General features: G+C 39.8%; 2 protein-coding genes across 3 annotated transcripts in view; one reads left to right on the top strand and one right to left on the bottom strand.

The window, feature by feature from the left end:
• The window catches only part of LOC124156441 (protein EFR3 homolog cmp44E), a 56,519-nt gene extending 52,915 nt beyond the window's left edge, over positions 1 to 3,604 (bottom strand). The window contains exons 1-3 of one of the 2 annotated variants that reach the window (XM_046530997.1): positions 3,410 to 3,604; positions 2,889 to 3,025; positions 2,678 to 2,751 (exon numbers count right to left, since the gene is read on the bottom strand). In XM_046530997.1, the coding sequence (XP_046386953.1) occupies positions 2,678 to 2,699 (22 nt within the window). In that variant the 5' untranslated portion in view covers positions 2,700 to 2,751; positions 2,889 to 3,025; positions 3,410 to 3,604. Of the gene's footprint in view, positions 1 to 2,677; positions 2,752 to 2,888; positions 3,026 to 3,205; positions 3,223 to 3,409 lie in introns of those variants that run through there. The other variant, XM_046530998.1, reaches the window with a different exon arrangement.
• An 87-nt stretch (positions 3,605 to 3,691) lies between these two features.
• LOC124156443 lies at positions 3,692 to 20,214 on the top strand. Its single transcript, XM_046530999.1, has 4 exons — positions 3,692 to 3,992; positions 4,080 to 6,181; positions 8,414 to 8,831; positions 17,512 to 20,214. The coding sequence occupies exons 2-4, from the start codon at positions 4,217 to 4,219 to the stop codon at positions 17,913 to 17,915; spliced, it is 2,787 nt and encodes a 928-aa protein (XP_046386955.1). The 5' UTR covers positions 3,692 to 3,992; positions 4,080 to 4,216; the 3' UTR covers positions 17,916 to 20,214.
• The last annotated feature ends 226 nt before the right edge of the window (positions 20,215 to 20,440 follow it).

Here is a 20,440-nt window from a genome sequence, read left to right as displayed (position 1 = left end):
ATCGTGCGCATGGCGCCACAGCCGGAGAGTAAAGCCCGAACTTTGAACACAAGGGGTGTTCTCTCTTGACGAATTTAAGTGTACCGGGACTAGCCACGGTGATAACTTTACGGGAGTCACCCGCAATGCACAATTGTGCGCAAAATCCACAGAGATAAAATCATTCGCCTTGACCGGGATTCGAACCCGGATCCCTCGATTTCCGGCCGAGTGCTTTAGCCAGTTAAGCTACCGAGGCGTCATTCTTCCCTGTGGAAATTTGTGGACTATACCGGACATGGTGGTATGGACTGCCGAGCATATTATGCGACGAGCAGTCCAAATCGTGCGCATGGCGCCACAGCCGGAGAGTAAAGCCCGAACTTTGAACACTCGTCGCATTTTGACGCGACGCGTCGAACTTTGGACTGCTCGTCGCATAATATGCTCGGCAGTCCATACCACCATGTCCGGTATAGTCCACAAATTTCCACAGGGAAGAATGACGCCTCGGTAGCTTAACTGGCTAAAGCACTCGGCCGGAAATCGAGGGATCCGGGTTCGAATCCCGGTCAAGGCGAATGATTTTATCTCTGTGGATTTTGCGCACAATTGTGCATTGCGGGTGACTCCCGTAAAGTTATCACCGTGGCTAGTCCCGGTACACTTAAATTCGTCAAGAGAGAACACCCCTTGTGTTCAAAGTTCGGGCTTTACTCTCCGGCTGTGGCGCCATGCGCACGATTTGGACTGCTCGTCGCATAATATGCTCGGCAGTCCATACCACCATGTCCGGTATAGTCCACAAATTTCCACAGGGAAGAATGACGCCTCGGTAGCTTAACTGGCTAAAGCACTCGGCCGGAAATCGAGGGATCCGGGTTCGAATCCCGGTCAAGGCGAATGATTTTATCTCTGTGGATTTTGCGCACAATTGTGCATTGCGGGTGACTCCCGTAAAGTTATCACCGTGGCTAGTCCCGGTACACTTAAATTCGTCAAGAGAGAACACCCCTTGTGTTCAAAGTTCGGGCTTTACTCTCCGGCTGTGGCGCCATGCGCACGATTTGGACTGCTCGTCGCATAATATGCTCGGCAGTCCATACCACCATGTCCGGTATAGTCCACAAATTTCCACAGGGAAGAATGACGCCTCGGTAGCTTAACTGGCTAAAGCACTCGGCCGGAAATCGAGGGATCCGGGTTCGAATCCCGGTCAAGGCGAATGATTTTTTCTCTGTGGATTTTGCGCACAATTGTGCATTGCGGGTGACTCCCGTAAAGTTATCACCGTGGCTAGTCCCGGTACACTTAAAAAAAATGGAACTGAAGTTACAATGAAATTAGAGGAGGCGGAAACAAGATACATAAGAGTATTGAAAAGGGAGTTAGGCAAAGCTGTAGCTTGTCACCAGTCTTGCTCACCCTCTAAGCAGATAAGTAAATGGAAATAGCTCTGAAGAAGCCAAGAGGGGTGAAGGTTGGAATAGTAAAAATAAAAATTATTAAATATGCTTACAATCAACCAAATGTACCGGAGATAGAAAAAGAGCTACAGAAAAGATGTTTGGATAATTGTATTAAATGAAAATAAGTGTTGACAAGACAGAAGGTTTAGAAAGAAGGCAACATAAATATCATAGTGAAAGGTCAGAGACTAGCGTGTTATATTTCAACCCTGCCACATGAACAGCATATAAATTCACATGAATTGCTGCATGAAAAAATTCCACCGGACCTGGAATGAAACCATGACCATTTGGCTTTCCAGGCCCTATCCAGGGCCCAGTCAGTGGTTTGACTCCTGATCCAGGGGAATTTTTCCACATTTTCCATGTGAGTCAGAGACAAGAATAAGAAGAATCTTTTATGAATCTTGGTAGCCTGATAAATAGATGTATATAGGTGGAAATTCAACTCAGGAAATCGATAGTAGAAAATTCATGGGAAATAAAGCCAAAGAAAAAATAAAAGCTCGACCAAGTGTCAATTAAATACCTCTCACCCTAAGGAAGAGATTTTCTAAATGCTTAGTGAGAAGCATAACCCTCCATGAATTGGAGACTAGGATCTGTAGGAAAAAGGAAGTGAATTACCTGGGAAGTTTCGAAATGTGGTTATGGAGATGGATGGTGAGAATGAGGTGGACAGACAAGGTGACGAATGAACAATTTTAGAAAGTATTGATCAATAATGTTTGCCATAAGAGGGAGTAAAGCAAACTGGTTGGGGAATGTCATGAGCTATGACTGCCCCTTAAGTTCAAGAGTGGAAGGACAAGTGAATAGAAAACGCAATCAAGGAATAAAATTTGATAAATTCACACAAAATACGAATTTTTAGAAAACAGGAGATACCGGAACCTGTGTTAGTAAGCATCTACATTAAAGATGGCGATCCCCCTACTGAGAACTATTAACTATTATTATTATTATAGAAGTTGATGCCTGTCTGATGTGTATTTTACGTTAGTCCACTATCGTCACAAATTATAGTAGTAATTCCAGTAATAATAGTTTGAAGGGTGTTTCTGATTATTTCAAGATGCACAATACCGCACGAAAAAACTATACCTACCGGCTATGCACCCGACCCATTTCGGTTCCACTGTTAGCGATTTAGTAGACAGCAGATCTTTGTTAATATTAAACATACAAGATGAGACATCTTACAGCAGAATACTTGGATGAATACTGACCCATGCTGAGAGACCTCGCCATCACGTTTTACGCATCGCCATAAGCAACTGCCAAATGTTTTCACTAGTCACAGCTAGAGCAAAGAAATACAGATACATCTAATTAGAATATTAAACAGCAGCATAAAGCTGCGAATCATGAAAATTACACATATGATATCAACGATATGACAAGAATCACACCGTCCCACCGAGTGATTGCGACACATACTTCCTGTTCCTTTCTTTTCGGCATACATTGAGCCCAGACCGCAGCCACAAAGAGCACTGAATACCACGCCTACAACCACAAGTCATAAGATCCTGCGACCACTACGATCGAACGCCATGTTCAACAGGCAAATGTTTCTGCAAGAAACAAGAAACGTCGTTCATTTCTTACGCTACTCTTTTCATACCCTATACATGAACATTCATTTTTTTAGGTTTTAGAGCCCTTGATTTACAGAGTCGTGGAGATAAATATAAGAACAAAGAGTAATTTTACATTGCATATTCCAAACAAATACCATTATTCCTTAAACTTACAAATAACTAAAATCCCCATGCGCACGTGATCCGTCTCAAATGTACGCTCGAAATTGTTGGACTTATCGGGAACAAGTAAAACTCCAAAAGTTTGAAGATTGGCTCGTTCACTAATAATGGCAACTTAAAATTCTTTGACCAATTTTTCTGGCAGGGGTAACGGTTAAATTAGATACCGAAGAACGCATGAAAGAAGGTACTTACCGCCTCAAGTACCGGCAGTGGTATCGAAAAAACGACAATTCACTTGAAATTTGCATTGCTACAAGAACAGTCTATGGGACGTTTATGTTTCATTAAGAAGATCCAGAATTTTTGCATCAAACTTGGCCGAAAAAACTAATTTTCTTCTCACAAAAATCATAGCCGGTTATTCCCGTGAATGGTCCAATAACTGACCGAATCATTCAACTGTAAACCATTCAAACATAAATAACGCTTTTCTTATATTTCACTAACACAAATAACACCATGAGATGGCACCAGTGTACAAGTGACAGGATAATTTTTAAGGTCTATGGCGTCAACGTTGGATAAATATATTTTTATTAGAATTGTGAGTTATTACCATCAAACTGTCACTCTCAAAATCACCTTCCTTCATTTATTTACTATGTGGTTCTGTTTAATGTGGTAATTTAGCGTATTTGTTGGCGTTGTAGCTCATGGCATCAACTTGTGTGTTCAACAAAAACATTTGTTCTATTTGGTTTACTTCGTGTTTATGGAATGTCAGAATTGTTTATGATATTCATCTGAAAAACACCGAATAATTTATGAAAGTGAGGTGTGTTGTGTGCATATGCAGCTGATATTTAGGTATCTTTTCCCTCAGAAATGCCCTTTAAATTACATTCTACCTTGTTGTTCACAGGCAAGCTGGTCTTGAGGTTGAAGGCATGTATCCCCTAGCACGCAGAAATATGACCAATTCGCTGTTATGCACCCTGACAAATTTGGAGCCATCCGAAGGCGCACTGGAGTGAATACATCGCCAATTCAAAGGGAAAAATGGCACATGAATTCCTGCCGTTATGTGATGTCTTGTTTAATATCATCTCCCTTGCATCTTACTTTTGTGACGTTGTTTTCGATGTGGTGATGGTGTATGCCTTATTCGAGCAGCAGCAGTTTTCTTGGGTGGTTGTATGTCTTGTGTTCATAATTTCATCACTGATCATATGCCAGGTGGTGTCGTTGAGGTGGTATTTAGGCAAGACTCCTTGTCCACCGGAAGGCGAGGGTGTTGACGACACCCAAGCCGACTCTGAGAAAAGTAAAGAGGAGTCGAGCCACAAAAGCGAATATTCCTGGCAGATGAAGTGCAGGAAACAGAGCCTTCCTATCCTTGCCACTCATGCAATCCTCTGTGGGGTTCTTTGGCGCTACTTTAAATTATTCATGCCCGTCGACCCGAGGCGGGTAAAGCACGAGGTTCGAGAACTCTGCGTACTGCGACTTGTCCACGCCTTCGCCGAAGCTGCTCCTATGCTTCTGTTGCAGCTACACCTCATATGGACTGAGGTTGCTCCCAAGGAACTGAGCGACCTGACCCTGGTATCTACTGCCCTCTCCCTCTTCAGTGTCTGCTGGGCGCTGGCGTCCTTCGGCAAGAATGCGGCTCGTCCCCGCTACATCGGTCGTTTGGTTCTTACGTGGCCAGGGGTAGTATCTCAATTCCTCTGGCGCCTAGGAACCGTGGGGAGTAGAGCGGTGTGCCTGGCGGCTTACGCCGCCGCCTACGGCCGATGGGTCCTTCTCGTCCTCGGCCTGCATTGGGTGTCCATGTTCCTGTGGCTTGTGTCGCCTAGGAGCGCCTTCCATGGCGAGGGCTTCTCTCGCCCGCGGAGGGCCGCCCTCTCTGCTCTTTTAGCCCTTGTTCACGTGCTGTGCTACGTCAACTTACGGGAGGAGAGTCCCCGACGTCGAATGGCCGCCTTCTACGTTATTATGTTCCTGGAGAACGCCCTGCTGGTCACGGCGTGGCTCGTCGGCTCTCGGTCGACGGCCTCCGAAGGCGACGACGCGGCTGAAGACTCCTCCATCCGCACCACGGTGCCTGTCATATCTCTAGCCCTATTTGCTTCGGGCATGCTCTTCCTGTTCCTCTACTACCGGTTCTTCCATGTGAGGCGCCTCCACTACGCCTACGACCACCACCAGAGGCAAGACGGCTTCGCTGCCGGCGGCGAGGTCGCGGGGGACGGGTCATCCCCTGCTGCAGGCAATCGGGGTGGTCTCCGGCCCAACGGCATCAGAGCCTTCGGTAAGCAGGGGGAGGGAGGGCACATGAACGGCCACTGCGGGGGCGTAACCGGGGGCTGCTCCAACGGGGTTCTGCCCCACGCGGCCCCGGGCGTGTTCAACTGCCGCTTCAACCCGGCCACCAAGCGGAAGAAGAAGAAGCCCACGACGTTCGTCCCGCCGCCAGCCCCCGCGGTGGCGTCGGCCCAGCCGTCCTCGGGTAGCGCGGCTGCGGCCCCGCTGCCTCCGCCCTTCTGGAAGACGCCCTTGCCGCTCGTGACGGCGGCGCCGGCTGGAAACTGCTCCAGCGTGGCAGGGGGCTCGAGCGAGAACGAGGGAAGTGTGGGGTCGCGAGTGGATATCCGCCAGAAGCTGCGGGAGAAGCGAGAGCAACAGCTGGCTGAGCTTCGGCTTATCGAAGAAGAGATGGAGCAGGGCAAGCTGCAGCGCCGTCCTCCAGCTGGGGGCTGTCCTCCTGGCGAGGGGCCGGTGCCCCCGAGGCAGCCAATACCTCGTGCGAAGCGGCAGCCTTGGCCTCCACGCCCTCCTTGTCCCCCACATCTCCCATACGTTGTCCCACCACCCCGCAAGCAGAGACGCTCCAACACACCCGAGATCCTATTGGCACCACGGTACCTGGACAGTGGTGGGGCCCCTCTGCAGCAACCGCCACCCTCATCTAGGATCTACTACCACTGCCGCAGTGAGGATGATGACGAAGAGGAGGAAATGGTGAGGCTTTAAAGAAACATTTATCACAGCATTAAGTAATTGCATTATAACAATGTCTTGTGCTTTCTCGGCACATTAGTCGAACGATATGCTTCTGGGTTTTCCACTTTGTGAATCCCTACATTACTTTCAACATTTCAACCTGTGACTCATTGATAGTCATTAGGAATAGCCTGTGTCCATTTGTAGGACTTAAGGGGTCATTCCACATCAATTCAACACACTATCAATACAAATAAGACCTCACCATTTTAGATTTTTCTAAAATTAGGCATAGTGATAATGGGTGCTTGGGCGAAGAAATAAGGCAAACTTCAATTATTATATCTAACCGTTTCTGAAATATGGCTTTATAAAGTTGTCAAAAGCAGGCAGAAATGGGTGAATGGCATTTTTTCAGATCACTCTAGGTGCTATCCTTAGTGAGCTGAAAAAGATATGTTTTTGCATCGTTTTTTTAGCTCTCGTCATTGGTATTCAACAATATTATTCAGACCATTAATTTCAATTTGTATTTATATTTCTGAATCATAGCTATGTAAAATTGTCAAAAACTGGAAAAAGTAGGTGGAACTTATCAAAGCGTTTTAGGAGCTGTCCTAATTGAACTAGGCAGTTGAAAAAGGTATATATTTGCTTTGTTTTGTGCACTCTCTCCATAGGTGTGCAACCCAATATAGGTTCTAACTAAAAGTGTTTTCCAAAATGCAAATTGAAAATTGGATATTATATTTTTGCAAAAATTACATAATTTAAAGTTTTAATTTTTTCCGTGAAATTGGATGTAATAACTAAAGAAATTTAGTTTACTTTGGCTGACAGAACTTCACATTTTTAGACATTTTAAATTGGTATTGTTGTTAATCGTATGGTAAAATATAAATATAGGATGGTGGCTTAATTGTTTAATTAAGTTCTGTCTAACCCACGATGTTTTTAACTAATATGCTGACCTGTTTTGATCACATCTAAGTTTTACAAATAAGAATTTAAAATCTGGCAGGTAATAGATAAACAGAAATGTATAATTATCAAATTTAATTAATAATATTTAGCATGGGGCCTCGAACTACAAAAAAAAGAAGGTACAAAAAGGCGATACTTGGACCTGAACTATCAAATAAAAAAAACAATGCATGTTTTTTAATACTAGCTATTCAAATACAGTTAATTGTAGAACAAAAGGTACTAGTAATCGTTTTTCAGCCACTATTTACTAAACATTAATGAATAGCAACCAATTTAAAGAATAATTAAGTTCTGATTTGAACTCGGTATCCCACGATCCTCTGATTTTTATCGATAAAATTTTGAAAACACGAGTTGGGTTTGGCTTACATCACTTTCAACAAGAGTGAAGTTCTGTCAGTCAAAGTAAACTAATTTGCTTTAGTTATTACATCCATAAGACATCTGCAAGTGCTGAATAGGAGAATGATGGAGCTGGTCCATGTGCATGAAGAGAAATTATTTATTTCTATTTTTTTATTTATTCCTACACCACAGAAAACAGCACTTATTGGCCATTTACAGTAATATTTTCTGTAAATTTAAAAATTTTATGTGCATGAACAGCCTTGCCCTGGGTTGGAGCAACCTATGCAGGCGAGACTTGAACCCGTGACCTCTTTTCTGGCAGGCTAGGACTTCACCCCTCTGCTATCAAGGCTGGTGTCTTCACTTCCAAATCACTTTCTCTTCATGTAGTTCTTAATTTTTTTTGTAAAATTGATCCAAGCCACCTGTTTTTGTCGTACGTAAAGGTGAAATCAAATTTTATGGTAACATAGTTTATTCAGAAGGCACATGAATCAATATCACATGAGAAACCATCTATCGTGGCGACAGAAATATTCAAAGTTTCAAATGGTGGGAACACAGTTATTGTTCGTTTGTCACAGAGCTGGGTCATTGTTAGTTTTGATGACCAGATTTTTTACACCTCTGTGTCTTGTACTGCCTAATTGTCGGCTTCGGTGGTGGCCAGGATTAGTCCTCGCCTACCACACCAAAGGTCACAGGGTCGAGTCCGTCCTAGATAGGTTGCCCGTACCAGGACATGGGTGTATGTGATCGTCTATTTCTTATTGTTTAAACTCCCGATATAAAGGCCTCTCTGTGCTGTTTTCGGGGGTAACTGAGATAAGTAAATAAATAAAATAAAAATTATCTTCTTAGCCTCTGAACTGGCAAGTCTTTCTAATTTTGTACTTTGTTTTTTTATATTCGCAGGGGTTGCATGACGATGAGGATGAAGGTGGAGGAGAGGAGGATGATGAGGAAGATGATGAAGAGGAAGAGGATGAAGACGAGGGTGGTGGCGCCCCCCTGGGCTGGGTGTGTGCACACTCGGATGAATTCAGTGGAAGCAACCACTCTGGTGCTGTGGCCGTGAGGGCGAGCAGTGGCGGAGTGAGTGGGGAGGGAGGTATGGGGGGCAAGGAGGGCAAGAGGAGGGGTCGGGGCCAGGGAGAGGAGTGCAGGGACAAGGCAATGTACAAGTCGTACCGCATCCCCTCAGACATTGACAGCCAAATATCATTGCCAAGATCTTATACACTGCCTAGGGAGTTTAAGTACTACCGGAGACCAAAGTCACGGAAGGCAATCCGGTCAGAGCATTTTGTTGCATCAACTAACTCAAGTGATGGTAAGTTCCGTATTTTCTGATAAAATCTGATATGAGTCTCTCTCAAAATTCCCATTCAGTCCCTCTCCCTTAAGTGGGCAATTATATTATTAATCCATTAGTGCATAGCATCTAATATATCGGACGTGTGCCAGTCTCACATAAATACTTCTCTAGTTGATAAATTCAATGAGTCAACTAAAATATTAGTGGGGGGGTGAAGACAGACATCCATTTGAACTTGATACAGTATTAAAATGTAGCGCAAGTCAACTGGAGCCCATAACAATATAAAATACACACATCCGATACATCGAACGCTATGCACTAATGGGTTAATTTAACTGCCATTTTTTTATTAAATCAATTGTTAATTTTTTTCACTAAATTTTTTGCTTCCTACATAACTATGCCCATACATTATTTCTTTGTTACGGAAAATATCCTACCACTCTTTCTATTGATGATAAAACTTCTCCCCATTCATTACTCAAGAGTGTTCTTTTTCTTGTCTTGTAACCAGTTTTCATGCTTTGGTATGGAATGAGACAATCTCTCACCCTTAAATATTGCTTCCACCAATTTCTGTATTTGGTCATTCTTTCTTCGAAGATTATTCTCTCCTTGCAAACCATTTGAAGTGCTTCTTCATGTATACATTTTTTTCTCTTTCTATCCGTATTCCATATTCTCCTATTGACCCAATTTGTGGTTGCCTTTAGTCCTCTCTCAACTTGATTTCACTAGGCCCCCATGTGTACCGCAATCATTCTGTATGCCTTGTTTGACCAGTCCACTCTTCAGCATTCACTGAATGAGATGTCCACTTTGTGTTGTTATGTAAGCTGCATGTTCCTTTCCAAGAACTCTTGCTTTTGTTCTCATACATTAACATCTTAATGATCCTTTCTTGGTTGTTAAGCATCTCCTATTTGGGTCATTCCATGTCAGTTCACCCAGGCATGGCACCCACCGACTCGGATTTTAATGAAATTTTTATCACTAGCTACTATCCCTTTTTTATTATATTTTTATTATTTTTAATATATAAATCCCTTTTTTATTGAAATTGTTTTCATATTTTCGAAAAACAAAGTGAATGCAGTGAAAAAAAATTCTCCGCCAATGGGTAATTCCACGTCAAATCACCCAGAAATTTTCAAAATGACACCCACCAACTCGGATTTTAATGAAATTTTTGTCACCAGCTACTATCACCTATCTAATAACCCATGTAAAATATTTCCACTCTCACTCTCATAGTTTGCAAGATATGAGGAGTCAAAGTTTGAGATGTTTGCTCAGAAGTGGCACTAGTGGGAGTCAAATTCCAGAGTGCAGGGCACAGGGTAAAAATTCATAACTCAGAAACCACATAATATATTTGAATGAAATTTTGACCCCTTGTCTATCCAAGTGCATAGCTTCCATAGTAATGTCTTTTATTCCCCTTGCATTGTTATGCTAGCCAAAATGATGTCAACAGTTGTTAATTAACCGATTTTTTTAGCTCAAAAACATTACTTCATATTTTCAGAATTATCACCAAAAGGCAGAGCAGTTAACTCATCCAATTTTTTTTTAAATTGAAGGTTAATATGTGCTCCAATATACTGTGGAATAAAAATGGTGGTGTTTTGACTGCCACTATGAGTATTTCAGGTTTTACTTTTTTTTCTGCCCCCGTGAGAGGGATTTTGGACACGTACTGTAAGACAATAAGTATAAGTGTATCCATACCTTCATGAGGATATATTTGGAATATTGGTCAGTAAATCTAAGACCAAACATGTGGTCTAGTGAATGTGGCTCTTGTTCATACAATTTTTTTATAACAATACTTGGCTTGTGGCAGCTGAGGGGAAAAGAGTCCAAATGGCTCAGAAATGTGAAATGATGCTTTTTCCTGGAATTAACCCATTTTCAAGTGTTTAGCATAGGGACAAATTGGTATCAACATACATTAGACTCTTACTGTGCATTAAGAGGATAAATGGAAATACTAATTTAAATAAAATTATTTAAATAATACACTTCAATGTGTTTAAGGCATCTCCCTAACATCTCTGGAGGCTCTCTTGGGCAACTAAACGCTTTACAATACCACCAATTCTATCACATGGGGATTTTCCATATGGGTGCATAAATTTCACTTTCACATCATGTTCTTCCTCGTGTTTAGAAATAACTAGTCAAAAAAACCAGTGGTCATCATAAGCACATGCAATGTTCAAGTTTGTTAAGATCTGTGAAAAAGTGATTAAAATAGTCCCGCTGAACTGGAGTTGTACAAAGTTAGCCTCACTTTCACAGAAGAAGTACGGTCTTCCAAACCCTTGGTGATGGAAGAGCTGGCAGAGCTAATGGTATTACTTATAGATATGCAGCAGGTTGTCACCAATATCCACATTCCTTGATGGCAACTGGAGTATTAAATTTCTATTTCACTGGGAGAGATAATGCTGACATTATGTGCCACATTGTTTTCTCCCCTGCCTCACATATGATTGTATTACATGACAAACTTGAGAAGGTAATACAATCCCACCTATTCAGCCTCACTTTTCAGTGTTATTCCATCTCCCCAAGGAAAAAGAGTATTAAGTGCAACCTCTACATTCGGAAGAATAAAATGTTACAATATATCACAGTGAGGGCATGATAAATCAAAATAGATTCTAGGGTACCACTTTTAGTCTTCTACCAAATCTTCTTGTGTGAAGATGCTCCATGGGTGTCCAAGTTTATTCTGTGTGTACGATCCGTGTATTTTTACCTGTACATTAATTGTGTGTGCTATGAGTTAGGCGAAGCTGCTCATTGTGAACTTCAACATTAAAAAAGGTTAGTGTCTCCACTATGCTTCAAAATGAGCAAATTTTTTAACTGTGCAGCATTGGAAAAGTAACTGCATCTGATTGCCTCAAAAAAACCTACACACCAGTGGTGCAACTGAACGAAATTGAGATCATGAGTATACTTGAAAAACAGCTGTTATCTCTCAGAAGTGGTGTACCTGGGGAAGTCCTATCCAATGTTTGCGAACATCACAGAATATACTATTTGAAAAAGTATGAAACCTACCAAATATATTGTCTTGATCCTTTTAAGAGCCACAAGAAGAAAATATCAAAATCACTGAGAAATGTAAGTCTTGAATTTGCAGAAAATGCCTGTAAAATCCCAACTCTACGGAAATTAGTGCCAGGAATGAAAATATGCCAGCCATGTAGGGAGGAAGTACAGAAACTTTCCAGGTTTGGAAATGAGCTTTCTGATATTGAAGAAGTAGATAGTGACAGCAATGATAGTATTTTGAATTTTGAAACAACAGTATCCCAAGAAAAATCAACTGAGCTACTTAACAGAACGCTGCAAGATAGAGAGGAGTCACCTTTAAAATTTCATGGCATATCATCTCACAGAAGGTCAACCTACGCTAAAAGGAAAGTAGAGGCAGCATGCAGTAATTTTAAAAGGAAAGTTAAAAGAGTTCTTGATATGGATGTGCTCGTAGACTTAATGAAACAAAAAGTTGACACATCAAGCACTCATCAAGGAAAGGTACATCTGTTATCATTGGTACCAACTTCATGGAGCAGGAAGAAAGTAATGGAAGAGTTTCATGTGAGTGAGTACACTGCCCGCCAAGCAAGAGAACTTTTCAGAGACAATGGAAAATTGGCTGCACCTGAATTGAGAAAAGGGAAGGAAAATATAAAACATTACAATTTGTGAGGACTTTCTATAAAAGTGATGAGTACTCCAGAATGATGCCTGGAAAGAAAGATTCCATTAGTATCTCCAAAAATGTACATGTTCAGAAGAGATTATTACTTGCTAACTTGAAGGAATTGTATTCCACTTTTAAATTTGACTTCCCCAGAATTAAAATTGGCTTTTCTAAATTCTGCAACCTAGGTCCAAAATGGTTTGTGGTAGCAGGATCTCCTGGAACGCATTCAGTGTGTGTTTGCACAATTCATTAAAATGTCAACTTACAGTGTAATGCCTGTAATATAGAGGAAACAAGCCAGGGCCTAATTGGTTATTTAGTGTGCTCTAGAAAAAATAGTGACTGTATACTGCGACATTGCTCTCAGTGTCCTTCACGTGAAAAATTGAAAAGCTTACTGCTGAAAAAGTTTGAAGAATGTGACCCCGGAGATGAAGTTTCATACAGTCAGTGGGTTTCCCGTGACAGATCTCAACTGGTGAACTTCACTGCGACATTTGATGAGTACCGATTAACTTTAATTGAAAGAGTGGAAAAACTGGTGCCCCATTCATTTATTACGAAGGTACAGGCAAACTACCTTAAGCAAATGAAAGAAAATCTTGGACCCCATGAAGCAGTTGTTCTCCTTGACTTAATGAGAACTACTCATATGTTATCGAAGATGAGGCACAAGGGTATCACTGGACAAGTGATAGTTGTACGGTACACCCTGTTGTGATTTAAACTCGAGATCACCTGACTAAACAGCTTATTATTTCCAGTTTATGCATCTTGTCAGATGATTTGGAGCATGATGTAGCTTTTGTTTATGAAACCCAAAGAATAATATTTTGCTTTGTGAAGGAAAATTTTACTTTAGTAAAAAAATTGAGTTACTTTAGTGATGGTTGTGCAGGACGGTACAAGAACTGCAAAAAATTTCTCAATCTTTGCAAGCATTACCAGTATTTCTCATTAATGGCATCATGGACATTCTTTGCTACAAGCCATGTAAAATCCCCATGTGATGGAATTGGTGGTATTGTAAAGCATTTAGTTGCCCAAGAGAGCCTCCAGAGATGTTAGGGAGATGCCTTAAACACATTGAAGTGTATTATTTAAATAATTTTATTTAAATTAGTATTTCCATTTATCCTCTTAATGCACAGTAAGAGTCTAATGTATGTTGATACCAATTTGTCCCTATGCTAAACACTTGAAAAATGGGTAAATTCCAGGAAAAAGCATCATTTCACATTTCTGAGCCATTTGGACTCTTTTCCCCTCAGCTGCCACAAGCCAAGTATTGTTATAAAAAAATTGTATGAACAAGAGCCACATTCACTAGACCACATGTTTGGTCTTAGATTTACTGACCAATATTCCAAATATATCCTCATGAAGGTATGGATACACTTATACTTATTGTCTTACAGTACGTGTCCAAAATCCCTCTCACGGGGGCAGAAAAAAAAGTAAAACCTGAAATACTCATAGTGGCAGTCAAAACACCACCATTTTTATTTCACAGTATATTGGAGCACATATTAACCTTCAATTTAAAAAAAAATTGGATGAGTTAACTGCTCTGCCTTATGGTGATAATTCTGAAAATATGAAGTAATGTTTTTGAGCTAAAAAAATCGGTTAATTAACAACTGTTGACATCATTTTGGCTAACATAACAATGCAAGGGGAATAAAAGACATTACTATGGAAGCTATGCACTTGGATAGACAAGGGGTCAAAATTTCATTCAAATATATTATGTGGTTTCTGAGTTATGAATTTTTACCCTGTGCCCTGCACTCTGGAATTTGACTCCCACTAGCGCCACTTCTGAGCAAACATCTCAAACTTTGACTCCTCATATCTAGCAAACTATGAAAGTGAGAGAGGAAATATTTTACATGGGTCATTAGATAGGTGATAGTAGCTAGTGATAAAAATTTCATAAAAATCCGAGTCGGTGGGTGTCATTTTGAAAATTTCTGGGTGATTTGACGTGGAATGACCCATTTACCTTGTTTTTAGTGCTATGAAAGTTTTGTTGTCTGCAAAAAGTAGCTTGCTAGTGATAACTGCTAGAACTCACTCTTCAGAAATCTTTTCTTTGATATAAGACTCATTTTGATGAAAGGAAAGGAAAAGCATTACTTAATTCATAGATGGCGTCCGTCGCATCGCGAATACGCTGGCATCAACATGATGTTCCGCTGTACTTTGAAAATGTATATCTGGGCTTGTGTTTTTTCTAAAATAATGAATAACACATCATTTTAAATTCTTATTTTTTTTTGTTTTATGGCAAAATCACTAATATTGGCGTGTTAGTGTAATAAATGACTCAGTGCACCAAAAAATTAGCTGTTTTGTCAACTTCATGAACTTCACAGCTCAACCACGGGAAAACTACAGTGTCTACAGCATTTATCTTCCACAATAAGTTGCAAACCTTAATGGAGATACATAAAATGGTTTTATCATATTTTTATAATGCATACTAGTTTTTGTTAATTAAAGGAAATGGTTAAACTTTATCTAGTCCCTCAGTTTACCCCAAAAGAAAAAATTTTACTGACAGAAACACATTTTAATTCATTTTCTTATGATCCATAATGTATAAAAAATATTGTTATTTGTGAATGTAAATAAATTCTATAAATGCCATGTTGCCAAATGGGGCTATGCCTGGCAGCTGCCAGTTTGTGTGAAGCAATGTTGTTGAACCAGGGAAGGCATGCAAGTCCGTTGAGCAAGATTTTTGGATGTAAAAGTAAAAAAAGGTACTATTTCACTCTTGTGCTGCCTCACCTTGAATATGTGGTGAGCATGTGGTTTCCGATGTAGAAAGACTTAATACGTGAGCTTAATAAAATACAAAGAAAAGCTGCGAGATTCACCAAAAATTGCTATGGGCATACTGAAAGCGTTACCTAGGTGTTAAGCGAATTAGGCTGGGAGCCACTAGGGATTTGCAAGCTGCATGCTTGGCATAGATTGCTTGAGTAATTGAGAATCTTTAAGAGTGCCACAGAGTTCATCATATTAGAACTGCACTATATTTCCACGTCTAACTGAAGCAATAAAATAAGAGAAATATTTTGTTGAACAGTTAGATAAGGGAATTCTTTTTTCCCTAAACAATAAAGGACTTAAGTAAAAACTAGTTGGAATTTAGAGCATTTCCTTTTTATTTCTTTACGGCTGGTGTCCACAGCCACACGCCCATTGAGGCAGCTTGTGGGATAGTATGTAGATGTAGGTCCATTACTCATTCTATAGAAACAGCCAACGCAATTAGGAGTACTCATGCATATTTAGCCCAGTCCTTAACATCCAAAGGATACCTTCAAGCAAATCTTTATCTAATGAAATTTGCTTCTTTGTCCACCGAACCTACCCATTGACCTACTGATTTTCCCTGCATTTAGCATACTATCTACCCTAATTGTTCTTTCTTATATCCAACTTTCATTTTCAATTCTTAATGAGTTTATTTTAGTTATTTCCATAACTTATAAGTTCAGTTTCACAAACCCCGTTTTTCACTTCCCATGGAAAAATTGATTTCATGATTGACTCCATATGATACCAGTAATTTTCATTTCATATATGGGCCTGCTCGACTTCTATTTCACCCATCAAACAATTATGGTCCTTTTGAACTTTATATAACACTGGTACAATTTATTTACCTTGAGTCTTAAAGGAGTTTTTCTCATTCAATTGTCACTTGGCCCATGTATTAAAATGTAGGAATGTAATTTAAATTCAAATGTTTGATTACTTCCACTATGAAAGGCAAAAGGTGTTTGCCCCGTGTACGGTTTCATAACCTGTAGCAATGTGGTTAAAACTATTGGCGTGAAACTTTTGCTAACACCTGTGGATCGTGGACCTATTTATGGAAGGTGTGGATAGCGAAAGTGCGGGGGGTGGTGTTATTTTTGTGATATCTTTGCTTTTAAGGCAAAGTCGGCCTAGCAATGTGGCTTATTCAATTTGGATTACCAGACTATCGTGTCTTAATTGAGTATACTCATAGAATGCTTTTTTCTTTGAAGATAGTAATATTTGGACAGAATTGAATATTGGTCTTGCCTTGTTCCAACTAGAAAGCTTAGGGTTTATCTATTGGAGTAATTGAAAAAAATGGAATAGGTTCTTCTTACAAATAAATACTAAGGCCATTATTTCAGTGGGTCATGCTTGAGGAAATGAAAATGACACTGATCCACATACCACATCAAGGAGTGCATACAGAGAGGATGTTTTTAAAGTGAAAACTTTGGGAACTAAATTTCTATCCAGCCAACCTTAATATTGTTTGGTTTTAGTACCAGCTAAAATAAAATGGCTTGTCAGCATAAGAGAAGTAGAAGAAGGTCCAAGAGCATGGTACCATTTTCTGATTTGCAGTTGTCTTGTATTTAGTTATCTACCTTTTCTTAGTGTTCTTTTTCCCTCCAATTTTGCTGGCTGATACAGTTTTATAAATGCTATTGGAAACAATTGCATTTCATTCTTTGAAAAACTTTTCATTCTAGATTGCATTCCTGCTCATTACTGCCATTCTAGTATTGTGAAAATAACGATTTTTTAATTGTTTTGTTGTTGTAGGACTTATCAAAAATCGGTTTGGATGAAAGTGTGGGTCATTTATTTAATTTGAGGAAAAAATCTTTTTCCATGCTCATGAAAATGACAGATGTTGAAATTTTGAAATGATGTTGTTGTTTCGAACTGTTTAATGCTCAAAATAATGATAATAGTCTGGTCTTTATTAGTCAAGAGCATTTAGGTCTAAAAAGTCTCCCTTACACTTTTCATTATTCTCATAGAATCAAACCATGGATGGGGAAAATCCATCCAGGTGAGATTGAAACCCACAACACCTAGATTAGCAGGTGAGGGCTTTACCCTGCTCCCATTTAGGCTGGTCAAATGTGCTAATTAGTGTAATGCTTGTGCCTCTTGCAGGTGATGTTGATTCTGGTGATGAGCAGGAGTCTAGTGGTGGAGGTGGTGGGCAGACAATGATGCATCATCTGCACCAGCACCACCAAATGCAGCACCAAGGGCACCAGCACCACCATCACCACCATCATCACCACCATCACCACCACCACCCGTCCACACCCAGCACTGTCCTCTGCACTTCAGGCAGCAGTGCAGGTGCTGATGGTACCAACGGCCTAGGCACCCTGGGTGCTGCGAGCAGTGAAGTGGTGCTGCCTCACGGACACCACATGCACCACCACCATCACCATCCCACAACGCAGCAACCAAGTTCGAACGTGCAGCAGGTTAGCCGGGCAGTGAGGCCAAGGCCACACCAAAGTGCCAGGGGTGGTGCTAGGAACCTTCATGAGACTAAATTGTGATGGTGCACCATGTTCCTTTCCCTAAATAATCGCAGAGGAAATCTTGCCACTCATTCCCATCTATCATTTGGTTGTTCCCTCCTTAATGGTGCCATTTGGTTATAAAGATCCATGATTCATGGCATTGGCTTCACCAATGACTCTCCGCCTTGTATTGATGTTTTGCTACTCCCACTCCCAGGGAAGTGTGACAAAGATTACATTAGGTGCTTGTTTTTATTTAATCTCTTGTTAAATGTTGTCGTCCATTTGTCCGACTGAAGAACTGCTACTGGGTCTGATATTGTTTGTTCCTCAGTATTGCTCTATGCATCATTTATTTATGAGCCATATTTTGATCACGATTGTGCTGAGGTGCAGTGTTGGAAGTCCGACCTTCGAATTTGGTATCTTAATGAGATTTTAGTCATTCTTAAAACAGGGTAATTATTATCCAATTTCTGTTGTAATGTACTTAAACCATGACTGTTTATTTGTCTAATATCTCGGCATCGTTCTATGTTCTCTTATCCATTATTGTCTTTAGGAAATTTAGATGCTGTTTTGTTTAAAAGTTTCTCAATTAAGCTTTTCTCAAAAATGTGGAGAGCAAATCCTGGTATTTTTTTTATTTTTCAAAGTATTTAGGAGTATTAATTCTGCAGCCAAGTATTCTCTGACTAAAACTGAGTATCACTGTGATAAATAGCCATTTTAAGTAGCTATATAATCACTCTTAAAATACTGTTTCCATCTACTGCTAAGCTTTCATTTCATAGTATAGAATACCAGCGTCTTGAAGTACTGATGCAAATCATGAAATCAGCCTGTCGGAAATAATGTTTTTTTAATTTTAATAGTGTTTTGTTTGCAGGATCAGTGATGTAATTTTTTAGCTTGACTGGTAAATGCAACTGTCAATGATCTATGAAAGAAAGTTTCCATTTCAACGTAAAAGTAATGCGTTGAGAAAAAATATTGAGCAGGGAATTTAAAAGGTACGCAGAGCAAGATAAACGGAAAACCTTAGGCATGCAGGAATTTCAGGATATGCAGAAAACATGAACAGTCGTCAAAACTGCAAAAATCTCTGTTATTTGCTTTGAGGATTTGTAAATCATTTGATATAGCTGCCATTAGCCATTATTTAAGTATCCTTCGAGTGAAGATTCAATCAGGTTTATAAAATATTCAAGATTTGATATTCCTTCTATTGCATATTCATTATTTTCTTTGATAATACTCAATAGGTAACACTCTTTGCCTTTTGTATTGGACTCTTTTAAAATCCATCACTTAAACTAGATTCTCTCCTTCGTCGTAATTTTCATTATTTATTTACATACAGCCACTATGGGGTTAGTATGCAAAATTGTTGTTGTAAGTGTACAAGTACATAATAACTCATAATCATAGCTATTCTTAATTTTCCTCATATTTTAGTATTGTTGCTTGTTTTTTCATGAAGGTAGAAATAATTCATGTTTTAACAAAATTGCTCAAACATTTCTGACTATATTTTGCTGTAGTCATCTATTTCCTGCTGAAAGTCATCAGAATTTGCAAGCTAGGGATTGTTTATGAATTCTATGAATGCATTGCTTGCAGTGCATGTCTGGAAAGCAATATTTTTCCAGTGGTCTATAGTATAAGTAGTCTTGTTAATCCCAAAGGTCATCTCATAGGTATGCATATTGAGGATAATTAGCTAGACTTTCAAAGTACAATGATTTACTAAATTTTCAATTGAGTAAAAGGTGGAATGCTATAACAGTTGGTGTTCTGTGATGGCATCAACTTTCAAAAGTGGCTCAATCACTTCATCAGAATTCATAAAATTCCCATGTATGTACATCATTATGAGGCCTTTGCATTTCAATGGTGTAAATACATCCACATTTAATTTGAGAGTGGCCCACTTTCATTAACAGTGGAACCTTGATGAAAATTTTTTCAATAGACTGAGGTTTGAGAACCTCTTTGACATGAAAACTTCTTAAGAGGCAAAGTATGTAAACTTTTATGGGCCTCAAGCTTTTGCCATTTTACATTTTTTTTAAACTGTTAACTTACTGAGAAACTAAAATCAAAAAAACCAAAATAATCTTAAGGGATCTGCTGATGTAAGTGGGTCGCATATCATATCATATGATCTCAACAAGAAATTTTATCTATTTTCTTCCTATTGAATTTTGAAAAAAAAACACCAAAAATTACTTCAAAATTCTACAAAACTAGGTGTTGAAAATAAACGATTTTAATTTCTCCTGGTGAATACTATTGATGAATTATTCTCGGGTTCTCAGCCAGGTTAATTCTGTCGTGTAAGCCGACGTTCAAAGACTTTCAAAGAGTAACATGGTCTTGAGGATGAGAGACAAGTCGTCTCTCGAAATGTCAGCTTATACGATGGAATTAACCTGGCTAAGAACCTGAGAAGAATTCATCAATGAAAAGGTGTTGAAAAGTTACTCAATTCAGCCCTCCTCAAAAATTTGGGAAACAATTCCTGGTATTTTCATTTTTCAAAATATTTAGGAGTATCA

Source organism: Ischnura elegans, chromosome 3, assembly GCF_921293095.1.
Source record: "Ischnura elegans chromosome 3, ioIscEleg1.1, whole genome shotgun sequence".
In the NCBI taxonomy this organism is placed as follows: Eukaryota; Metazoa; Arthropoda; class Insecta; order Odonata; family Coenagrionidae; genus Ischnura; species Ischnura elegans.
This window is presented reverse-complemented; position numbering and strand designations above follow the sequence as displayed.